This window comes from Pseudophryne corroboree, chromosome 1 (genome assembly GCF_028390025.1).
Source record: "Pseudophryne corroboree isolate aPseCor3 chromosome 1, aPseCor3.hap2, whole genome shotgun sequence".
NCBI classification, from domain to species: Eukaryota; Metazoa; Chordata; class Amphibia; order Anura; family Myobatrachidae; genus Pseudophryne; species Pseudophryne corroboree.
In genome coordinates this window covers 1078042896-1078060489 of record NC_086444.1, presented here as the reverse complement: position 1 = coordinate 1078060489, position 17594 = coordinate 1078042896, and the positions used below count along the sequence as shown (strand labels likewise).

General features: G+C 45.9%; 1 protein-coding gene across 2 annotated transcripts in view; it reads right to left on the bottom strand.

The window, feature by feature from the left end:
• Positions 1-1873: 1873 nt before the first annotated feature.
• Positions 1874-17594, bottom strand: part of BEND4 (BEN domain containing 4) — a 226943-nt gene continuing 211222 nt past the window's right edge. The window contains exon 5 of one of the 2 annotated variants that reach the window (XM_063921005.1): positions 1874-2582. In XM_063921005.1, the coding sequence (XP_063777075.1) occupies positions 2365-2582 (218 nt within the window). In that variant the 3' untranslated portion in view covers positions 1874-2364. The remainder of the gene's footprint in view (positions 2583-17594) is intronic. The other variant, XM_063921006.1, reaches the window with a different exon arrangement.

The following is a 17594-nucleotide window of genomic DNA, read 5'->3' as shown; positions in this document are numbered from 1 at the left end:
AAGATAATAGTCATCATCACACCAAGGCCCAAATGTATTAAGGGGTCTATTCATGAAGCAGTGAAAAATGTGGAGAAGTGAGCCAGTAGAGTAGTTGCCCATGGAAACCAATCAGCATTGAAGTGACATTTATAATTTGCATACTATACAACTGTATGGAGCAGCTGATTGGTTGACATGGGAATCTTCTCCACAGGCTCACTTCTCCACTCTTTTAACTGCTTCATGAATAGACCCCCAAGTCTTAAAAAGTGATAGAGACCGACAAAGGGCGTTAAAGCACTTATGGCGCCCATAATAATCAGGTTTAGCTGCGTAACGGGTTGGGTGCCTCGCTACCGCAGGGATAGCAAGCTGAAATGATTATACCACGTGCATCAGCAGAAACAGAACAGATGTGGAAGGGGGTGAAAAGAATTGAATACCGCCCAAAGACTGATAATGCACCTGACAATCAGCTTACCTAACTGCCATGTCACAGGCTGTGTTTAAAAAATGGCAGTTAGAAAGCTGATTAGCTGGTACTTTATCACTCTTCATCCATCTCCATATTATCACTTTTTAAGGCTTAATACATATGGACCCACATTTTCTACCAGTTCAGAGATTTTTGGAAATGTGGTCTAAATTTGTTCGTTTGCATTGTTGTGTATAAATAAAAGATGTATCAGCTCAGAAGCTGTGTAGACAATGCACAACTTTACTTAAAGACATATTTGCCATCTTTTAAAATGTCGATGTTGTGAGAAATCCAGAGGAGGCATCCAGAAGGAAGTTGCAGAGCGGAAGTGGCATCGTCCCCACTGTGCAATTGATAAGCCTCAATGATGACAAGTAACGTGGATCTGGTAGTCTGTCTACTCTCCCCGGATGTGAAAGAAGTGCACAGAACTGGGCAGACTCCCCATGATGCAGGGGGGATTGGGATCAGGTATACTTAGTGAATTCATAGAAAATGGATGGTGAAAAGAGACAGTAACTGTGATTGGTAGTTTGAGACACATCCCCAAACAATCTAGAAATCCTCCACGTATGAACAAGTGCTAAGCCAGTCTGTGTTCCATCATCATTAGGGGGATATTGTCCTTAGGTCGACCTCACTTAGGTCAACAGTCATTAGGTCGACATGGGCTTTAGGTCGACATGGCAAAAGTCAACACATGAAAAGATCAACATGAGTTTTTCACAATTTTTTTTCATTTTTTTAACTTTTTCATACTTTACGATCCATGTGGGCTACGATTGGGAACAGTAACCTTGCCCAAAGCATGACGAGCGAAGCGAGCCATGTGAGGGGACACGGTGCACTAATTGGTGTTCCCGGTCACTGTACGGAGAAAACTACACAACAAAAACAAAAAAACTCATGTCAACCTTTTCCAGGTGTCAACCTAGTGCCTGTCGACCAATAGTGGTCGACCTAATGAGTATCAACTTAAATAGGGTCGACCCAACAATCCGATTCCATCATTGGGTCATGGTGAAATATTTTTTAATTTTAAATAAATGTTTGGAATTGGTATGACTTGTAACATTTTTTTAGTTTGAGCTAAACGGTTTACTGCTCTCATCCAATCAGCAAGGTGCTGCAATACAGACAGACCAAGACGGGCAGGAGAGAGGATTCAACTGTTTCATAACAAAACGCACTGAGAACACTTGAAAAATCAGAGAATAAATATCTTCTTAATCATTGATCCCATTATTCTGCATGTCAGACAGTGTAACAAAGCATACCTGGGCTTACGATGAAGTGATTGCTTAGAAATAATCCAATTTTCTTCCCTGTTTCTCTATTATTGTCACTAACACAATATAGGGGACACAACAGTTTATAACAGAAATAACACAAAAGAGAAGGCACAGAAAAATATTCAGTGTCAGGGTAGTGGTGACAACATTTTATGAACACAGGATATAACAAGTGGAAGTTTTGCATAATTTAACTCAAACGTGAAAATGCAAATTCTATTAAAGCTAATTCTACAGAACACACCAACACAGTCTTGTCCAGTGAGATTCAGGTCCTGAATGCTTTCTTTAAGCCGTGTTGTGTTCTATTTGGAGACAGTGATTAACAGTCACGTAATGCAGTCCACAGGAAGTCCCTGAAGCGTTACCAAGATGACAGAATTCTTACACACACACTTCACAGACTTGTAGTATACTTTGGACTGGTTTAGTGGCAGACTCTTACTGCTGGTAGGGCCCTTAAGTGTCCCAAGCCCTTGGCACAGCAACAAAACATTGAAGACACAATAACTGAACTATAACACTAAGGTTTCGTTTTGTGGCTAACTTCTTTTTTCTTTCGCAACTTTTCAATTGCTCCTCGCATTTTTCTATCTTAGTCTTCATTTTTCATCAATCTCCAGACCCATCATGGGAGCCTCTGTTAAAAATCTCCTCTTGACATACTTGGTGGTCGATGACGTCATAATAGGAGTGTCCGTTATGGAAGAACGTTCCCACCGCGCGCCCTTGACGTGCATGTCCTACAGCATCGCTGAACACCTTGTTGATCTGCTCTTCGGATGGCATCCACCAATCAGGGTTTGACGTGCAGTGCATCCTAATAAACTCTGCCCAATAAAAAAAAGAACAAAAACACAGGTTTAAGATTAGTAATTACAGAAGACAATCATGACTGCTCCTGGTAAATTACGGTAATCCTTAAAATTTGACCTACTAATCAGTCATAGGGGGAGATTTATCAAATTGGAGCTGTTGTCCATTGTCAACCAATCAGATTCTAGATATCATTTATGTTGTGTATTATATACAAAGATGGGAAGAATCTGACTGGTTGCTATTCTCCCTTACACTTGTCCTTTTTAGAAAGTCCGAATGAGCCGGATTTGCTTATTTTATACTACATCTGACTCCCTAGAATGAATACGGAGGTCAGATATGGCTGCAGATCAAGCAAACGGGCAAACCGTACAGTTGGTGACATGGCTTCAGTGAATATTGATACTATTGGCAATTAAAGAATCATGATTACATTCTACTATACAGTATTTCAGACATATATGAATATGTACCTATACTGTAGCAGGGTATGGAAGTGCTTATATTTCAAAGTTGAGGGTAAATTATCACATATGTCTAAAACAGAAAAAAATAAGAATTTACTTACCGATAATTCTATTTCTCGGAGTCCGTAGTGGATGCTGGGGTTCCTGAAAGGACCATGGGGAATAGCGGCTCCGCAGGAGACAGGGCACAAAAAGTAAAGCTTTAGGATCAGGTGGTGTGCACTGGCTCCTCCCCCCATGACCCTCCTCCAAGCCTCAGTTAGGTACTGTGCCCGGACGAGCGTACACAATAAGGAAGGATTTATGAATCCCGGGTAAGACTCATACCAGCCACACCAATCACACTGTACAACCTGTGATCTGAACCCAGTTAACAGTATGATAACAGCGGAGCCTCTGAAAAGATGGCTCACAACAATAATAACCCGATTTTTGTAACTATGTACAAGTAATGCAGATAATCCGCACTTGGGATGGGCGCCCAGCATCCACTACGGACTCCGAGAAATAGAATTATCGGTAAGTAAATTCTTATTTTCTCTATCGTCCTAGTGGATGCTGGGGTTCCTGAAAGGACCATGGGGATTATACCAAAGCTCCCAAACGGGCGGGAGAGTGCGGATGACTCTGCAGCACCGAATGAGAGAACTCCAGGTCCTCCTTAGCCAGGGTATCAAATTTGTAGGATTTTACAAATGTGTTTGCCCCTGACTAAATAGCCGCTCGGCAAAGTTGTAAAGCCGAGACCCCTCGGGCAGCCGCCCAAGATGAGCCCACCTTCCTTGTGGAATGGGCATTTACATATTTTGGCTGTGGCAGGCCTGCCACAGAATGTGCAAGCTGAATTGTATTACACATCCAACTAGCAAAAGTCTGCTTAAAAGCAAGAGCACCCAGTTTGTTGGGTGCATACAGGATAACAGCAAGTCAGTTTTCCTGACTCCAGCCGTCCTGGAACCTATATTTTCAGGGCCCTGACCACATCTAGCAACTTGGAGTCCTCCAAGTCCCTAGTAGGCGCAAGACACCACAATAAGCTGGTTCAGGTGAAACACTGACACCACCTTAGGGAGAGAACTGGGGACGAGTCCGCAGCTCTGCCCTGTCCGAATGGACAAACAGATATGGGCTTTTTTGAGAAAAAAACCACCAATTTGACACTCGCCTGGTCCAGGCCAGGTCCAAGAGCATGTTCACTTTTCATGTGAGATGCTTCAAATCCACAGATTTGACTGGTTTTAAACCAATGTGTTTTGAGGAATCCCAGAACTACGTTGAGATCCCACAGTGCCACTGGAGGCACAAAAAGGGGGTTGTATATGCAATACTCCCTTGACAAACTTCTGGACTTCAGGAACTGAAGCCACTTCTTTCTGGAAGAAAAATCAACAGGGCCGAAATTTGAACCTTAATGGACCCCAATTTGAGGCCCATAGACACTCCTGTTTGCAAGAAATGCAGGAATCGACCGAGTTGAAATTTCTTCGTGGGGCCTTCCTGGCCTCACACCACGCAACATATTTTCGCCACATGTGGTGATAATGTTGTGCGGTCACCTCCTTTCTGGCTTTGACCAGGGTAGGAATGACCTCTTCCTGAATGCCTTTTCCCTTAGGATCCGGCGTTCCACCGCCATGCCGTCAAACGCAGCTGCGGTAAGTCTTGGAACAGACATGGTACTTGCTGAAACAAGTCCCTTCTTAGCGGCAGAGGCCATAAGTCCTCTGTGAGCATCTCTTGAAGTTCCGGGTACCAAGTCCTTCTTGGCCAATCCGGAGCCATGAGTATAGTTCTTACTCCTCTACGTCTTATAATTCTCAGTACCTTAGGTATGAAAAGCAGAGGATGGAACACATACACCGACTGGTACACCCACGGTGTTACCAGAACGTCCACAGCTATTGCCTGAGGGTCTCTTAACCTGGCGCAATACCTGTCCCGTTTTTTGTTCAGACGGGACGCCATCATGTCCACCTTTGGTAATTCCCAACGGTTTACAATTATGTGGAAAACTTCCCCATGAAGTTCCCACTCTGCCGGGTGGAGGTCGTGCCTACTGAGGAAGTCTGCTTCCCAGTTTCCATTCCCGGAATGAAACACTGCTGACAGTGCTATCACATGATTTTCCGCCCAGCGAAAAGTCCTTGCAGTTTTTGCCACTGCCCTCCTGCTTCTTGTGCCGCCCTGTCTATTTACGTGGGCGACTGCCGTGATGTTTTATCCCACTGGATCAATACCGGCTGACCTTGAAGCAGAGGTCTTGCTAAGCTTAGAGCATTATAAATTTACCCTTAGCTATATTTATGTGGAGAAAAATCTCCAGACTTGATCACACTCCCTGGAAATTTTTTCCTTGTGTGACTGCTCCCCAGCCTCTCGGGCTGGCCTCCGTGGTCACCAACATCCAAAACTGAATGCCGAATCTGCGGCCCTCTAGAAGATGAGCACTCTGTAACCACCACAGGAGAGACACCCTTGTCCTTGGATATAGGGTTATCCGCTGATGCATCTGAAGATGCGATCCGGACCATTTGTCCAGCAGATCCCACTGAAAAGTTCTTGCATGAAATCTGCCGACTGGAATTGCTTCGAAGGAAGTCACCATTTTTTTACCATGGCCCTTGTGCAATGATGCACTGATTTTAGGAGGTTCCTGACTAGCTCGGATAACTCCCTGGCTTTCTCTTCCGGGAGAAACACCTTTTTCTGGACTGTGTCCAGAATCATCCCTAAGCACAGGAGACTTGTTGTCGGGATCAGCTGCGATTTTGGAATCTTTAGAATCCACCCCTGCTGTTGTAACAGTATCCGAGATAGTGCTACTCCGACCTCCAACTGTTCCCTGGACTTTGCCCTTATCAGGAGATCGTCCAAGTAAGGGATAATTAAGACGCCTTTTCTTCGAAGAAGAACCATCATTTCGGCCATTACCTTGGTAAAGACCCGGGGTGCCGTAGACAATCCAAACGGCAGCGTCTGAAACTGATAGTGACAGTTCTGTACCACGAACCTGAGGTACCCTTAGTGATAAGGGCAAATTTGGGACCTGGAGGTAAGCATCCCTGATGTCTCGGGACACCAGATAGTCCCCTTCTTCCCGGTTCGTTATCACTGCTCTGAGTGACTCCATCTTGATTTGAACCTTTGTAAGTGTTCAAATTTTTTTAGATTTAGAATAGGTCTCACCTAGCCTTCTGGCTTCAGTACCACAATATAGTGTGGAATAATACCCCTTTTCTTGTTGTAGGAGGGGTAATTTAATTATCACCTGCTGGGAATACAGCTCGTGAATTTTTTCCCATACTGCCTCCTTGTCGGAGGGAGACCTTGGTAAAGCAGCCTTCAGGAGCCTGCGCAGGGGAAACGTCTCGACATTCCAAACTGTACCCCTGGGATACTACTTGTAGGATCCAGGGGTCCTGTACGGTCTCAGCGTCATGCTGAGAGCTTGTCAGAAGGGTTGGAACGCTTCTGTTCCTGGGAATGGGCTGCCTGCTGCAGTCTTCTTCCCTTTCCTCTATCCCTGGGCAGATATGACTCTTATAGGGACGAAAGGACTGAAGCTGAAAAGACGGTGTCTTTTTCTGCAGAGATGTGACTTAGGGTAAAAACGGTGGATTTTCCAGCAGTTGCCGTGGCCACCAGGTCCGATGGACCGACCCCAAATAACTCCTCTTCCTTTATACGGCAATACACCTTTGTGCCATTTGGAATCTGCATCACCTGACCACTGTCGTGTCCATAAACATCTTCTGGCAGATATGGACATCGCACTTACTCTTGATGCCAGAGTGCAAATATCCCTCTGTGCATCTCGCATATATAGAAATGCATCCTTTAAATGCTCTATAGTCAATAAAATACTGTCCCTGTCAAGGGTATCAATATTTTTAGTCAGGGAATCCGACCAAGCCACCCCAGCTCTGCACATCCAGGCTGAGGCGATCGCTGGTCGCAGTATAACACCAGTATGTGTGTATATACTTTTTATGATATTTTTCCAGCCTCCTGTCAGCTGGCTCCTTGAGGACGGCCCTATCTATAGACGGTACCGCCACTTGTTCTGATAAGCGTGTGAGCGCCTTATCCACCCTAAGGGGTGTTTCCCAACGCGCCCTAACTTCTGGCGGGAAAGGGTATACCGCCCATATTTTCTATCGGGGGGAACCCACGCATCATCACACACTTCATTTAATTTATCTGATTCAGGAAAAACTACGGTAGTTTTTTCACATCCCACATAATACCCTCTTTTGTGGTACTTGTAGTATCAGAAATATGTAACACCTCCTTCATTGCCCTTAACGTGTGGCCCTAATAAGGAATACGTTTGTTTATTCACCGTCGACACTGGATTCAGTGTCCCTGTCTGTGTCTGTGTCGACCGACTAAAGTAAACGGGCGTTTTAAAACCCCTGACGGTGTTTTTGAGACGTCTGGACCGGTACTAATTGTTTGTCGGCCGTCTCATGTCGTCAACCGACCTTGGCGCGTGTTGACATTATCATGTAATTCCCTAAATAAGCCATCCATTCCGGTGTCGACTCCCTAGAGAGTGACATCACCATTACAGGCAATTGCTCCGCCTCCTCACCAACATCGTCCTCATACATGTCGACACACACGTACCGACACACAGCACACACACAGGGAATGCTCTGATAGAGGACAGGACCCACTAGCCCTTTGGAGAGACAGAGGGAGAGTTTGCCAGCACACACCAAAAACGCTATAATTATATAGGGACAACCTTATATAAGTGTTTTCCCTTATAGCATATTTTTTATATATTTCTAACGCCAAATTAGTGCCCCCCCTCTCTGTTTTAACCCTGTTTCTGTAGTGCAGTGCAGGGGAGAGCCTGGGAGCCTTCCCTCCAGCCTTTCTGTGAGGGAAAATGGCGCTGTGTGCTGAGGAGATAGGCCCCGCCCCTTTTTCGGCGGCCTCGTCTCCCGCTTAACGGATTCTGGCAGGGGTTAAATATCTCCATATAGCCCCCGGAGGCTATATGTGAGGTATTTTTAGCCAAAAAAGGTTTTCATTTGCCTCCCAGGGCGCCCCCCTCCCAGCGCCCTGCACCCTCAGTGACTGCCGTGTGAAGTGTGCTGAGAGGAAAATGGCGCACAGCTGCAGTGCTGTGCGCTACCTTAAGAAGACTGAGGAGTCTTCTGCCGCCGATTCTGGACCTCTTCTCGTTTCAGCATCTGCAAGGGGGCCGGCGGCGAGGCTCCGGTGACCATCCAGGCTGTACCTGTGATCGTCCCTCTGGAGCTAATGTCCAGTAGCCAAGAAGCCAATCCATCCTGCACGCAGGTGAGTTCACTTCTTCTCCCCTAAGTCCCTCGTTGCAGTGATCCTGTTGCCAGCAGGACTCACTGTAAAATAAAAAACCTAAGCTAAACTTTTCTAAGCAGCTCTTTAGGAGAGCCACCTAGATTGCACCCTTCTCGGCCGGGCACAAAAATCTAACTGAGGCTTGGAGGAGGGTCATGGGGGGAGGAGCCAGTGCACACCACCTGATCCTAAAGCTTTACTTTTTGTGCCCTGTCTCCTGCGGAGCCGCTATTCCCCATGGTCCTTTCAGGAACCCCAGCATCCACTAGGACGATAGAGAAAACACATTATGGGCTTGGTATGGAGTCACACGCATTCCATGTGCTGGCCACACTCGGGAAGCTTGTGCGACTAGTATCAGTATTTTTCACACCTACCCCATATTAGTTGCATGGTCCTGCTCCAACAAGTTAATGAACAGTTAGTAGAGTAACAATGTATAATTTGAGTGCGTGTTCTGGAACCTGATCCCTAGAGGAGGAGATGGGGCCATCAAGCTCTGGGGCCCACCTGTGATTTCCGCTGTACCCCTGTAGGCCAGTACGAACCTGATCCCTATAAGTGTATGATGCATTGTGTGTCCTATAATGTCCAGCTGAAGTAACTAAAGTGGAAAGATGAAGCTGGAACACAATACTATATGTAGAACTGTGAAACCTATTGTAACCTTTGACCCCGCGCCCTCACCAAAGGCAACATATGCAAGTATTCACACCACCAATGTACTACAACTATCTGAAGTAGATCTTGATATATACAAACTAGTCAGAAGATACAGTGGTGATGCAGAGAAAAGTTTCCATCTTAAAGAATAGTGGTATTGCTGTAATGTTCGAGATTCACTACATAAACAATATAACTAATGTGTGCACAGAGCAGGCTGACAGTGGTGGAGGAATATTTAAGTGGTATATTTTATTACATTTATACAGCTAGGCTAAATGGCTAACTCTAATGTAAAATTGCTGACATTGTATATTAGAGGCTTAAATGATAAGCTTAAAAGGGCTTTAGTATTGGAATACATTAAATACATTTAAAAACAGGTGCCCGAGCTCATACGTTAGCAGGAAACACATTCAGCAGGCTGTGGTCACTGTGTAGGCATATAATGCCTCTTGTTATTCTTATATGGCTGTAGTTATCGTTATAGCCTAATCTCTGTCTTACTATAGGCAACAACTATGAGACTATGGACATTATGTATTCATACAAGTCACAATTCTTCCATACATCTGTGCCTCTCCTCTGTAATATGTAATAATACACAAGAGGACGTATCCTTCATTGTCTCGCAGGGTAAAATCCCAGCAGTGTGACTAAAACACTGTGGATTGTCCACAATAACTAATGTAATGGTAACACTGACCTTCATGGATGTCTGACACACAGTAGTCATGCCCTTTATCTCTTTATTACATGCTACAGCAGTACAGCCTTTGCTTAGACCAGAGGTTCTCAAACTCGGTCCTCGGGGGCCCACACAGTGCATGTTTTGCAGGTCTCCTCACAGAATCGCAAGTGAAATAATTAGCTCCACCTGTGGACCTTTTAAAATGTGTCAGTGAGTAATTAATACACCTGTGCACCTGCTGGGTTACCTGCAAAACATGCAGGTGTGTGGGCTCCCGAAGACCGAGTTTGAGAACCTCTGGCTTAGACAATCACCAATGGTGCATGGCTTTTCCAAAGGAGTACAATGGAAAAAGTTGGTCCCTTCTAGCAAATTCTATGTTGTACTTGGCCAAAGGAGCCACTTGCAATGGATGGGAAGAAGGGCAAAAGGTCCCGTTACTAGTGCTATTAATTTTATATTTATATGTTGCATAAGTAATCCCGTATCCCCAACCAATCACTGCTTGGGATTGGAGGTTGTGGACCTTGTTTAGGGAACTGGATTGTATGGATGAAATAAACCAGTTTACCACTGCATAGGGCAACATGGGGCTCTGTCAACAGAGAATATGGGCCATGTCTGGCATATATGGTATATAACATATTATACACTGAATCTCAATTCTTTTACATTAACAAGTTCAAATCTGTTTTGCATTTAAAAATGAATTTAGCATTTAGATACAGCTTCCACATACAGTAAGCCATCAAAAACATTCATGCTGTCCAGTCTTTGAAAATTTCCAACTCGTCAATGTTTTAAACTCAGCAGAGAATTATCACAGGCCTATGCCTAAATATTACATCCACAAGACTGAGCTATAAACAGGGGTGGGAGGATGATTTTGAGAGTATGCATGCTAACCGAGAGGAGGCAGAGAAATCACCCAATACGGGGGGTCATTCAGACCTAATCGAACGCTGCCTTTTTTCGCAGCCGTGCGATCAGGTCTGAACAGCGCATGCGTGCGGTCCGCAATGCACAGCGACGGTTTCTACGAAGAAAGCGATTGCAGGGGAGATCGCAAGAAGATTGACAGGCAGAAGGCGTTGCTGGGCGGCAACTCACCGTTTTCTGTGAGGGTCCGGAAAAACGCAGGCGTGTCCACCCCTTCCGGAGGAGGATTCCTGACGTCACCAGCGGCCCGGATCGTCACAGCGGCTGAGTAAGTCCTGGGCTGTGCAGAAACTGCACAAACTTTTGTTTGTGAAGCTCACTGCACAGCCATTCGCACCCCTGAAATGCGCCTACACCGTCCCCTGTAGGTGGCGATTACCTGGTCACAGCGGTGCAAAAAAACGCCTGAGACCAGGTCTGAATTAGGCCCACAGTCTCACCTTATTATCCCAAAAAAACGCACACAACTCATGTCCCATCATGCAAGGCTACCAATTCCATGATTATCCAGTCTCCACATGATGATGGCTCTAGCTGTATCTTTACATGCTAAAACATACTGTAGTACAGGTTGAGTCTTCTATAGTCTATGCTCGGGACCAGAGGTATTTTGGATATCGGATTTTTCCATATTTTGCAATACCTGCATACCGTAATGATATATCTTGGGGATAGGACCAAAGTCTAAGCACAGAATGCATTTATGTTTCATATACACCTTATAATGTACACATATCCTGAAGGTCATTTTATACAACTTTTTAATAATACTGCATGAAACAATGTTTGTGTACAGTTATCCACCAGAAATCAAATGTGTCACTATCTCAGTCATGCTAAAAAAAAGTTTGGATTTCAGAATATTTTGGATATCAGATTTTCAGATAAGGGACAATTAACCTGTAGAGCTGAATTTAATTTATGAATTTTATTAATTAGATACAAACAATTATGCAAGAAACCTTTTAATACCCGAAATAGCAAGTTGCTCAAATCAATTTATTGATCTCATTTGCAAAACCATCCTACTTCAAAGACCTCATCTCCTCACAGGCCTTCCACCCTCGTCACCCCTTTGTTACCTTCATTTCCCTAATTTTCTCTTCTCCCTCAGTGCGCTGGATTTTCCCACACACTAACCTCCATGAAATCCATCTGATATGACATCTTGGGCGGAATGTAACATACATCGCCGCCCCTCGCAGCAATGTTAATCGCATATGTACTAACATATGCGATTAACATCGCAATGCAGTGACGGAGGCTGTGAGAAGGTCTCCGTCACCTCTCTGGGCTCTCCACACTCCTCCCAGGCTGGGAAGCAGCAGCAGGCTATCCTGGGCGCTACCTCCTCCCCCCTGCAGCCGGAAGGACCTCCGGCTGTGTTGCTAGGGGGAGGAGGAGTTTGACTTCCGGGTCCAGGCTGCCTAGACGGAGGTATGACGGGGTAGGGGGTCGGCGTCATAGGCTTTTATAGGGTATCGCCATCAAAAGATCAAAAGATGGCGATACCCTGTGCGGCGAAAACACAGGGGTTTTACTGCACTTTCCCATTAGTACATCCCGCCCCTGATCACTTCAAACCCCACCACCCTCTCCTCCTCCCCCTCTACCAGAATGGCCAACCTTGGGGTATATTTACTAAGGTCCCGATTTTGACCGAGATGCCGTTTTTCATCAAAGTGTCATCTCGGTAATTTACTAAGCAATAATCACGGCAGTGATGAGGGCATTCGTAATTTTTTGGAAGTCCAACAAAAAAAATACGAATGAATACACCATCGGTCCAAACGCGGCTGTTTAAGTATGAATCTCGGTAATTTACTAAGAAGTGCAAAGCAAAAAAAAAAAAAAAAACACTGCCGTGAAAAATTACAACTCGTAAAAAAGTGCTAAAAAAAAACAGACCTGCTTTTTTAATCCGTGATTGTATAGGCATGCAGGGATCCATGAGATCCGTGCATGTATATCAGTGGGAAGGGGTGGGAAAGTGGTTATTTTCTTTAAAAAAAATTGCGTGGGGTCCCCCCTCCTAAGCATAACCAGCCTCGGGCTCTTTGAGCCGACCCTGGTTGCAGAAATATGGGGGAAAAAATGACAGGGGTTCCCCCATATTTAAGCAACCAGCATCGGGCTCTGCGCCTGGTCCTGGTTCCAAAAATACGGGGGACAAAAAGAGTAGGGGTCCCCCGTATTTCTAAAACCAGCACCGGGCTCCACTAGCTGGACAGATAATGCCACAGCCGGGGGTCACTTTTATATAGTGCCCTGCGGCCGTGGCATCAAAAATCCAACTAGTCACCCCTGGCCGGGGTACCCTGGGGGAGTGGGGACCCCTTCAATCAAGGGGTCCCCCCCCAGCCACCCAAGGGCCAGGGGTGAAGCCCGAGGCTGTCCCCCCCATCCAATTGGCTGCGGATGGGGGGCTGATAGCCTTTTGTGAAAATGAAAAGATATTGTTTTTAGTAGCAGTACTACAAGGCCCAGCAAGCCTCCCCCGCATGCTGGTACTTGGAGAACCACAAGTACCAGCATGCGGCGGAAAAACGGGCCCGCTGGTACCTGTAGTACTACTACTAAAAAAATACCCAAAAAAAGACAATACACACACACCTTGAAAGTAAAGTTTTATTACATGCATCCACACAAACATACATACATACTTACCTTATGTTCACACGAGGGTCGGTCCTCTTCTCCAGTAGAATCCATGGGGTACCTGTTGAATAAATTCTACTCACCAGATCCAGGGTCCCAGGCTCCTCGTAGCATCCATTTGTAATCCACGTACTTGAATAAAATAAAAAAACGGAGAGCCGAGCCACGCACTGAAAGGGGACCCATGTTTGCACATGGGCCCCCTTTCCCCGAATGCCAGAAACCCACTCTGACTGATGTCTAAGTGGGTTTCTTCAGCCAATCAGGGAGCGCCACGTTGTAGCACCCTCCTGATCGGCTGTGTGCTCCTGTACTGTCTGACAGGCGGCACACGGCAGTGTTACAATGTAGCGCCTATGCGCTCCATTGTAACCAATGGTGGGAACTTTCTGCCCTGCGGTTGACCGAAAGTGACCTCACCGCTGAGCACTTTGACCTTTTTCCGAAAATTACGAATGTTAGTAAATATACCCCCTTGTCTTTGTTCACCCAAGTTTTCAAGGCAGAAGTCTATGCTAACTGTCCTGCTCAGCACTTTGTCCCCACTGCAAGGACAGTTGAGAGAGGATCAGTATGAAACGCCAGCAGAAGGGATCCGGCTGTTATGATCCCGACTGTGGGATCCCATCCGCCGTAATGCCAGCAGCAGGGCAAGCACTAGAAAGCCCCTTGCTGGCTTGCTGCGCTCGCCACGCTGCGGGCATGGTGGCTCGCTGCGCTCACCACAGGTTCTATTCTCCCTCTATGGGACACCCACAGTGGGAGAATATACTATGGCACCGGTATTCCGGCGCCGGCATTTCACAGCTAGTCGGGATACCGGCGTCGGCATTGTGACTGCCGGGATCCCGACTAGCGGTATTGTAACCACTTCCCGTTGAGAGGTATGTTACACTTACTGTATTAGCATTGCTTTTCATGTGAAGAGTGGCTCTGTATGCCTCTAACTGTAGTTATTTAAAGGGGTTGGAAAGTGGCCTCCCATTGTATAAAATTATAATGACACTTCTTACAAGATGGTCATGCCCACTATGGTTGCATGAAAATCTCCTTCTAGAGATCCTGTGTTTGCACCTGCCTATCGGATTGTCAGCTTGCACATGTGTACACAAGTGATAGTGGCATTACACCAATTGATTGCAAACTTGCACTAGTACCTTCCAAACAGCCCAACTAGACTATGCAGCTTCTGTTGTTGTGTCTACCATACACAAACCCTTCTGGTGAAGTGCCACCTATACACAAACCCCTTTGGTGGTGTGCGACCCATACACAAATTCTTCTGGTGGTGTGCCACCCATACACAAACCTCTCTGGTGGTGTGCCACCCATATACAAACCTCTCTGGTGGTGTGCCACCCATATACAAACCTCTCTGGTGGTGTGCCAACCATACACAAACCTCTCTGGTGGTGTGCCACCCACACACAAAACTCTGGTGGTGTGCCACCCATACACAAACCTCTCTGGTGGTGTGCCACCCACACACAAACCCCTTTGGTGGTGTGCCACCTATACATAAACCCTTCTGGCAGCTGCTCCTGTGAAAACAGCCAATGGAGCCTGGGGTGGGCTTATTGAAGATAGGCTAAACACTGTGTGCCTGTTTCCCATGTATGCGGGAACTGCTGATCCCCGGGTAAGGAAGCCAGCACATATGTTACATACAACTTTACCTGTATGTTTATACGTGCTGGTTGGCTCCCCCCACTGCATTCTTTGGTCGGGCTGCAGGCCAGGGGCAGCAGCAGCCGCTGCCCTCTGGTGGTGTGCCACCCATACACAAACCCCTCTGGTAGTGTTTTTCAAGTCAATCACTTTGCAAAAAAATCCCCCTCTCTGCATCCGCGGGCATAAGACCATCACAGTACATGCTCAGTGCAAGGCATCGGGTTTGCATGCATCTCTGAATCAGCATGACTGTCTTTTATATATCACCACTTTTGTGATTTTGATTCTGTAATTTTATAGAATACCTAGAACAAGTGCTGAATTATGTATTTGTTTTTCTTTATGACCCACACAATCTGATAAGCAAAAGGTTAGAACATGGGAGAACCATAAATAATTATGTTTTAGTATTACTGTCTCAGGATAGAATAAATATGAATTATATTATAATTAATAATAGTCTACCCGCACTGCCAGGAAAATCGTGGCACGTTTCCTACATGACATCTCTTCAAACAATTAGATTAAACAGGAGATCGTACTCTTTATAATACCATTATTCTGCTTTACAGTGAGCTGCGCCTCTCGTTTCAGTTTGTTAGTTTATACTTTATAATCTCCACTGGTTTCATTTATACAGCTGTAACATCTGGCGGGGCTTTAAATAGTGATCAAAAATGGGACATCTGTTAATCTGCAGTTACGGAATGATATGATTTGTTCAAATGATCACTGACTGAGGTTTGTATACTTTAATTAATGATATCTTAGCAGCCGCCTCTTTTCTAGCAAATGGATATTAAAAAGATTCATTCAGATCACCCAGAGGCTGTGAACAAAAGCTTTTTTTATAGCAAAATGAATGCAAATGCAGCATACAGAGGATGCACAACTTTCTGTATGTTAATAAATGGAAAAACAGTAGCCTCACACTTATGCACAACAGTTACAGGCTATAACAGCACTCCTTAAACGGTATTCTGCATGTGTTGAGATGTGTGTCTGAAACCTGTCTATCTCCTACTGACACCAACTTTACTGATGCCCTATAGGGAGCCTCTCCTTCCACACCAACAGTTTGACAGCCCCAATGGTGGAATTGCTGGGGCCCTAATATCCACCTATGAAAACTCCTCTGGTGTTGCACCATTATACACAAACTCATCTTGTGGTATGCCACCCATACACAAACCCCACTAGTGTTGCGCCATCATACACAAATCCCCCTGGTGATGTACCATCCATATAAATATTCCTCTGTCGTTGCGCCATCATACACAAATCCCTCTGGCAGTGTGTCAACCATACACTAACCACCTTTTAGGGGTTTGTCACCCATACAATAACCACCTCTGGTGGTGTCGCCCATACACTAACCACCTCTCGTGGTATGCCACACATACACAAACCCCACTGGTGGTGTGTTGGCCATATTCTAACCTCCTCTGGTGAGGTGCCACCCATACACAAACCCTACTGGTGGTGTGTCGCCCATACACTAACAACCTCTGGTGGTGTGCCAACCATACACTAACAACCTCTGGGGGGGGGGGGGGGGGGGAGGTCATCCATACACTGGCAACATCTAGTGGTGTGTCGCTCATACACTAACAACCTCTGGTGGTGTGTCACCGATACACTAAACACCACTGGGAGTGGGGGGTCACCAATACACACTCCCCCACTGGTGGCATGCTGTGCACCTATTTATGCAGGACATACACTTGGAAGGCACTAGTGGGGTCATTCCGAGTTGATCGCTCGCTACGGATTTTCGCAGCGCAGCGATTATGGCAGAACAGGGCTAATCTGCGCATGCGTATGCACCGCAATGCGCAGGCGGGTCGTACAAGTACAAAGAGCTTCGTGGATTTGCACAGTTACTAGCAACACTTCCAGTCGCACTGGCGGACACAAGGAGATTGACAGGAAGTGAGAGTTTTTGGGTGTCAACTGACCGTTTTCTGGTAGTGTTTGGAAAAACGCAGGCGTGGCCGGGCGTCTGCTGGGCGGGTATCTGACGTCAATACCGGGACCTTCGTCGTAGCAATCATCGCACAGGATAAGTAACTACAGGGCTGGTCTTGTTCTGCACAAAATATGTTTGCTGCCGCTCTGCTGCACAGGTGTTCGCACTCCTGCAAAGCGAAAATACACTCCACGTGGGCGGCGACTATGCGTTTGCACGGCTGCTAAAAACTGCTAGTGAGCGATCAACTCAGAATGAGGGCCTAGATACGCCCACGGATGGAACTAGAAATACCTCTTAGGATAGGACATGGTCCCTTTGGTTTCTAAAGTAGGCAAGTATGAGATTATTACAGGATAATTTTCGGTGGAATTCACGCCCTCATGCAGAGTTTCCCTTCACCTGTAAACCTATGTTACATGAAAACCTACCTCTAGACATCTCACCTTATTACCACATCTGTATGCAGTTCACTGAAACTTACATTTACTTGTCTTCTATATTGAAAAACCCTTTGACCGATCCCCTTGACCGGATCACGTTGCACCACTGGCTGCACTGCCACCAATATGCACTAAGTGGCACTAAATGTCTATTTCCCTATAGATTACAAGGTAGCGAGCAGGGCCCT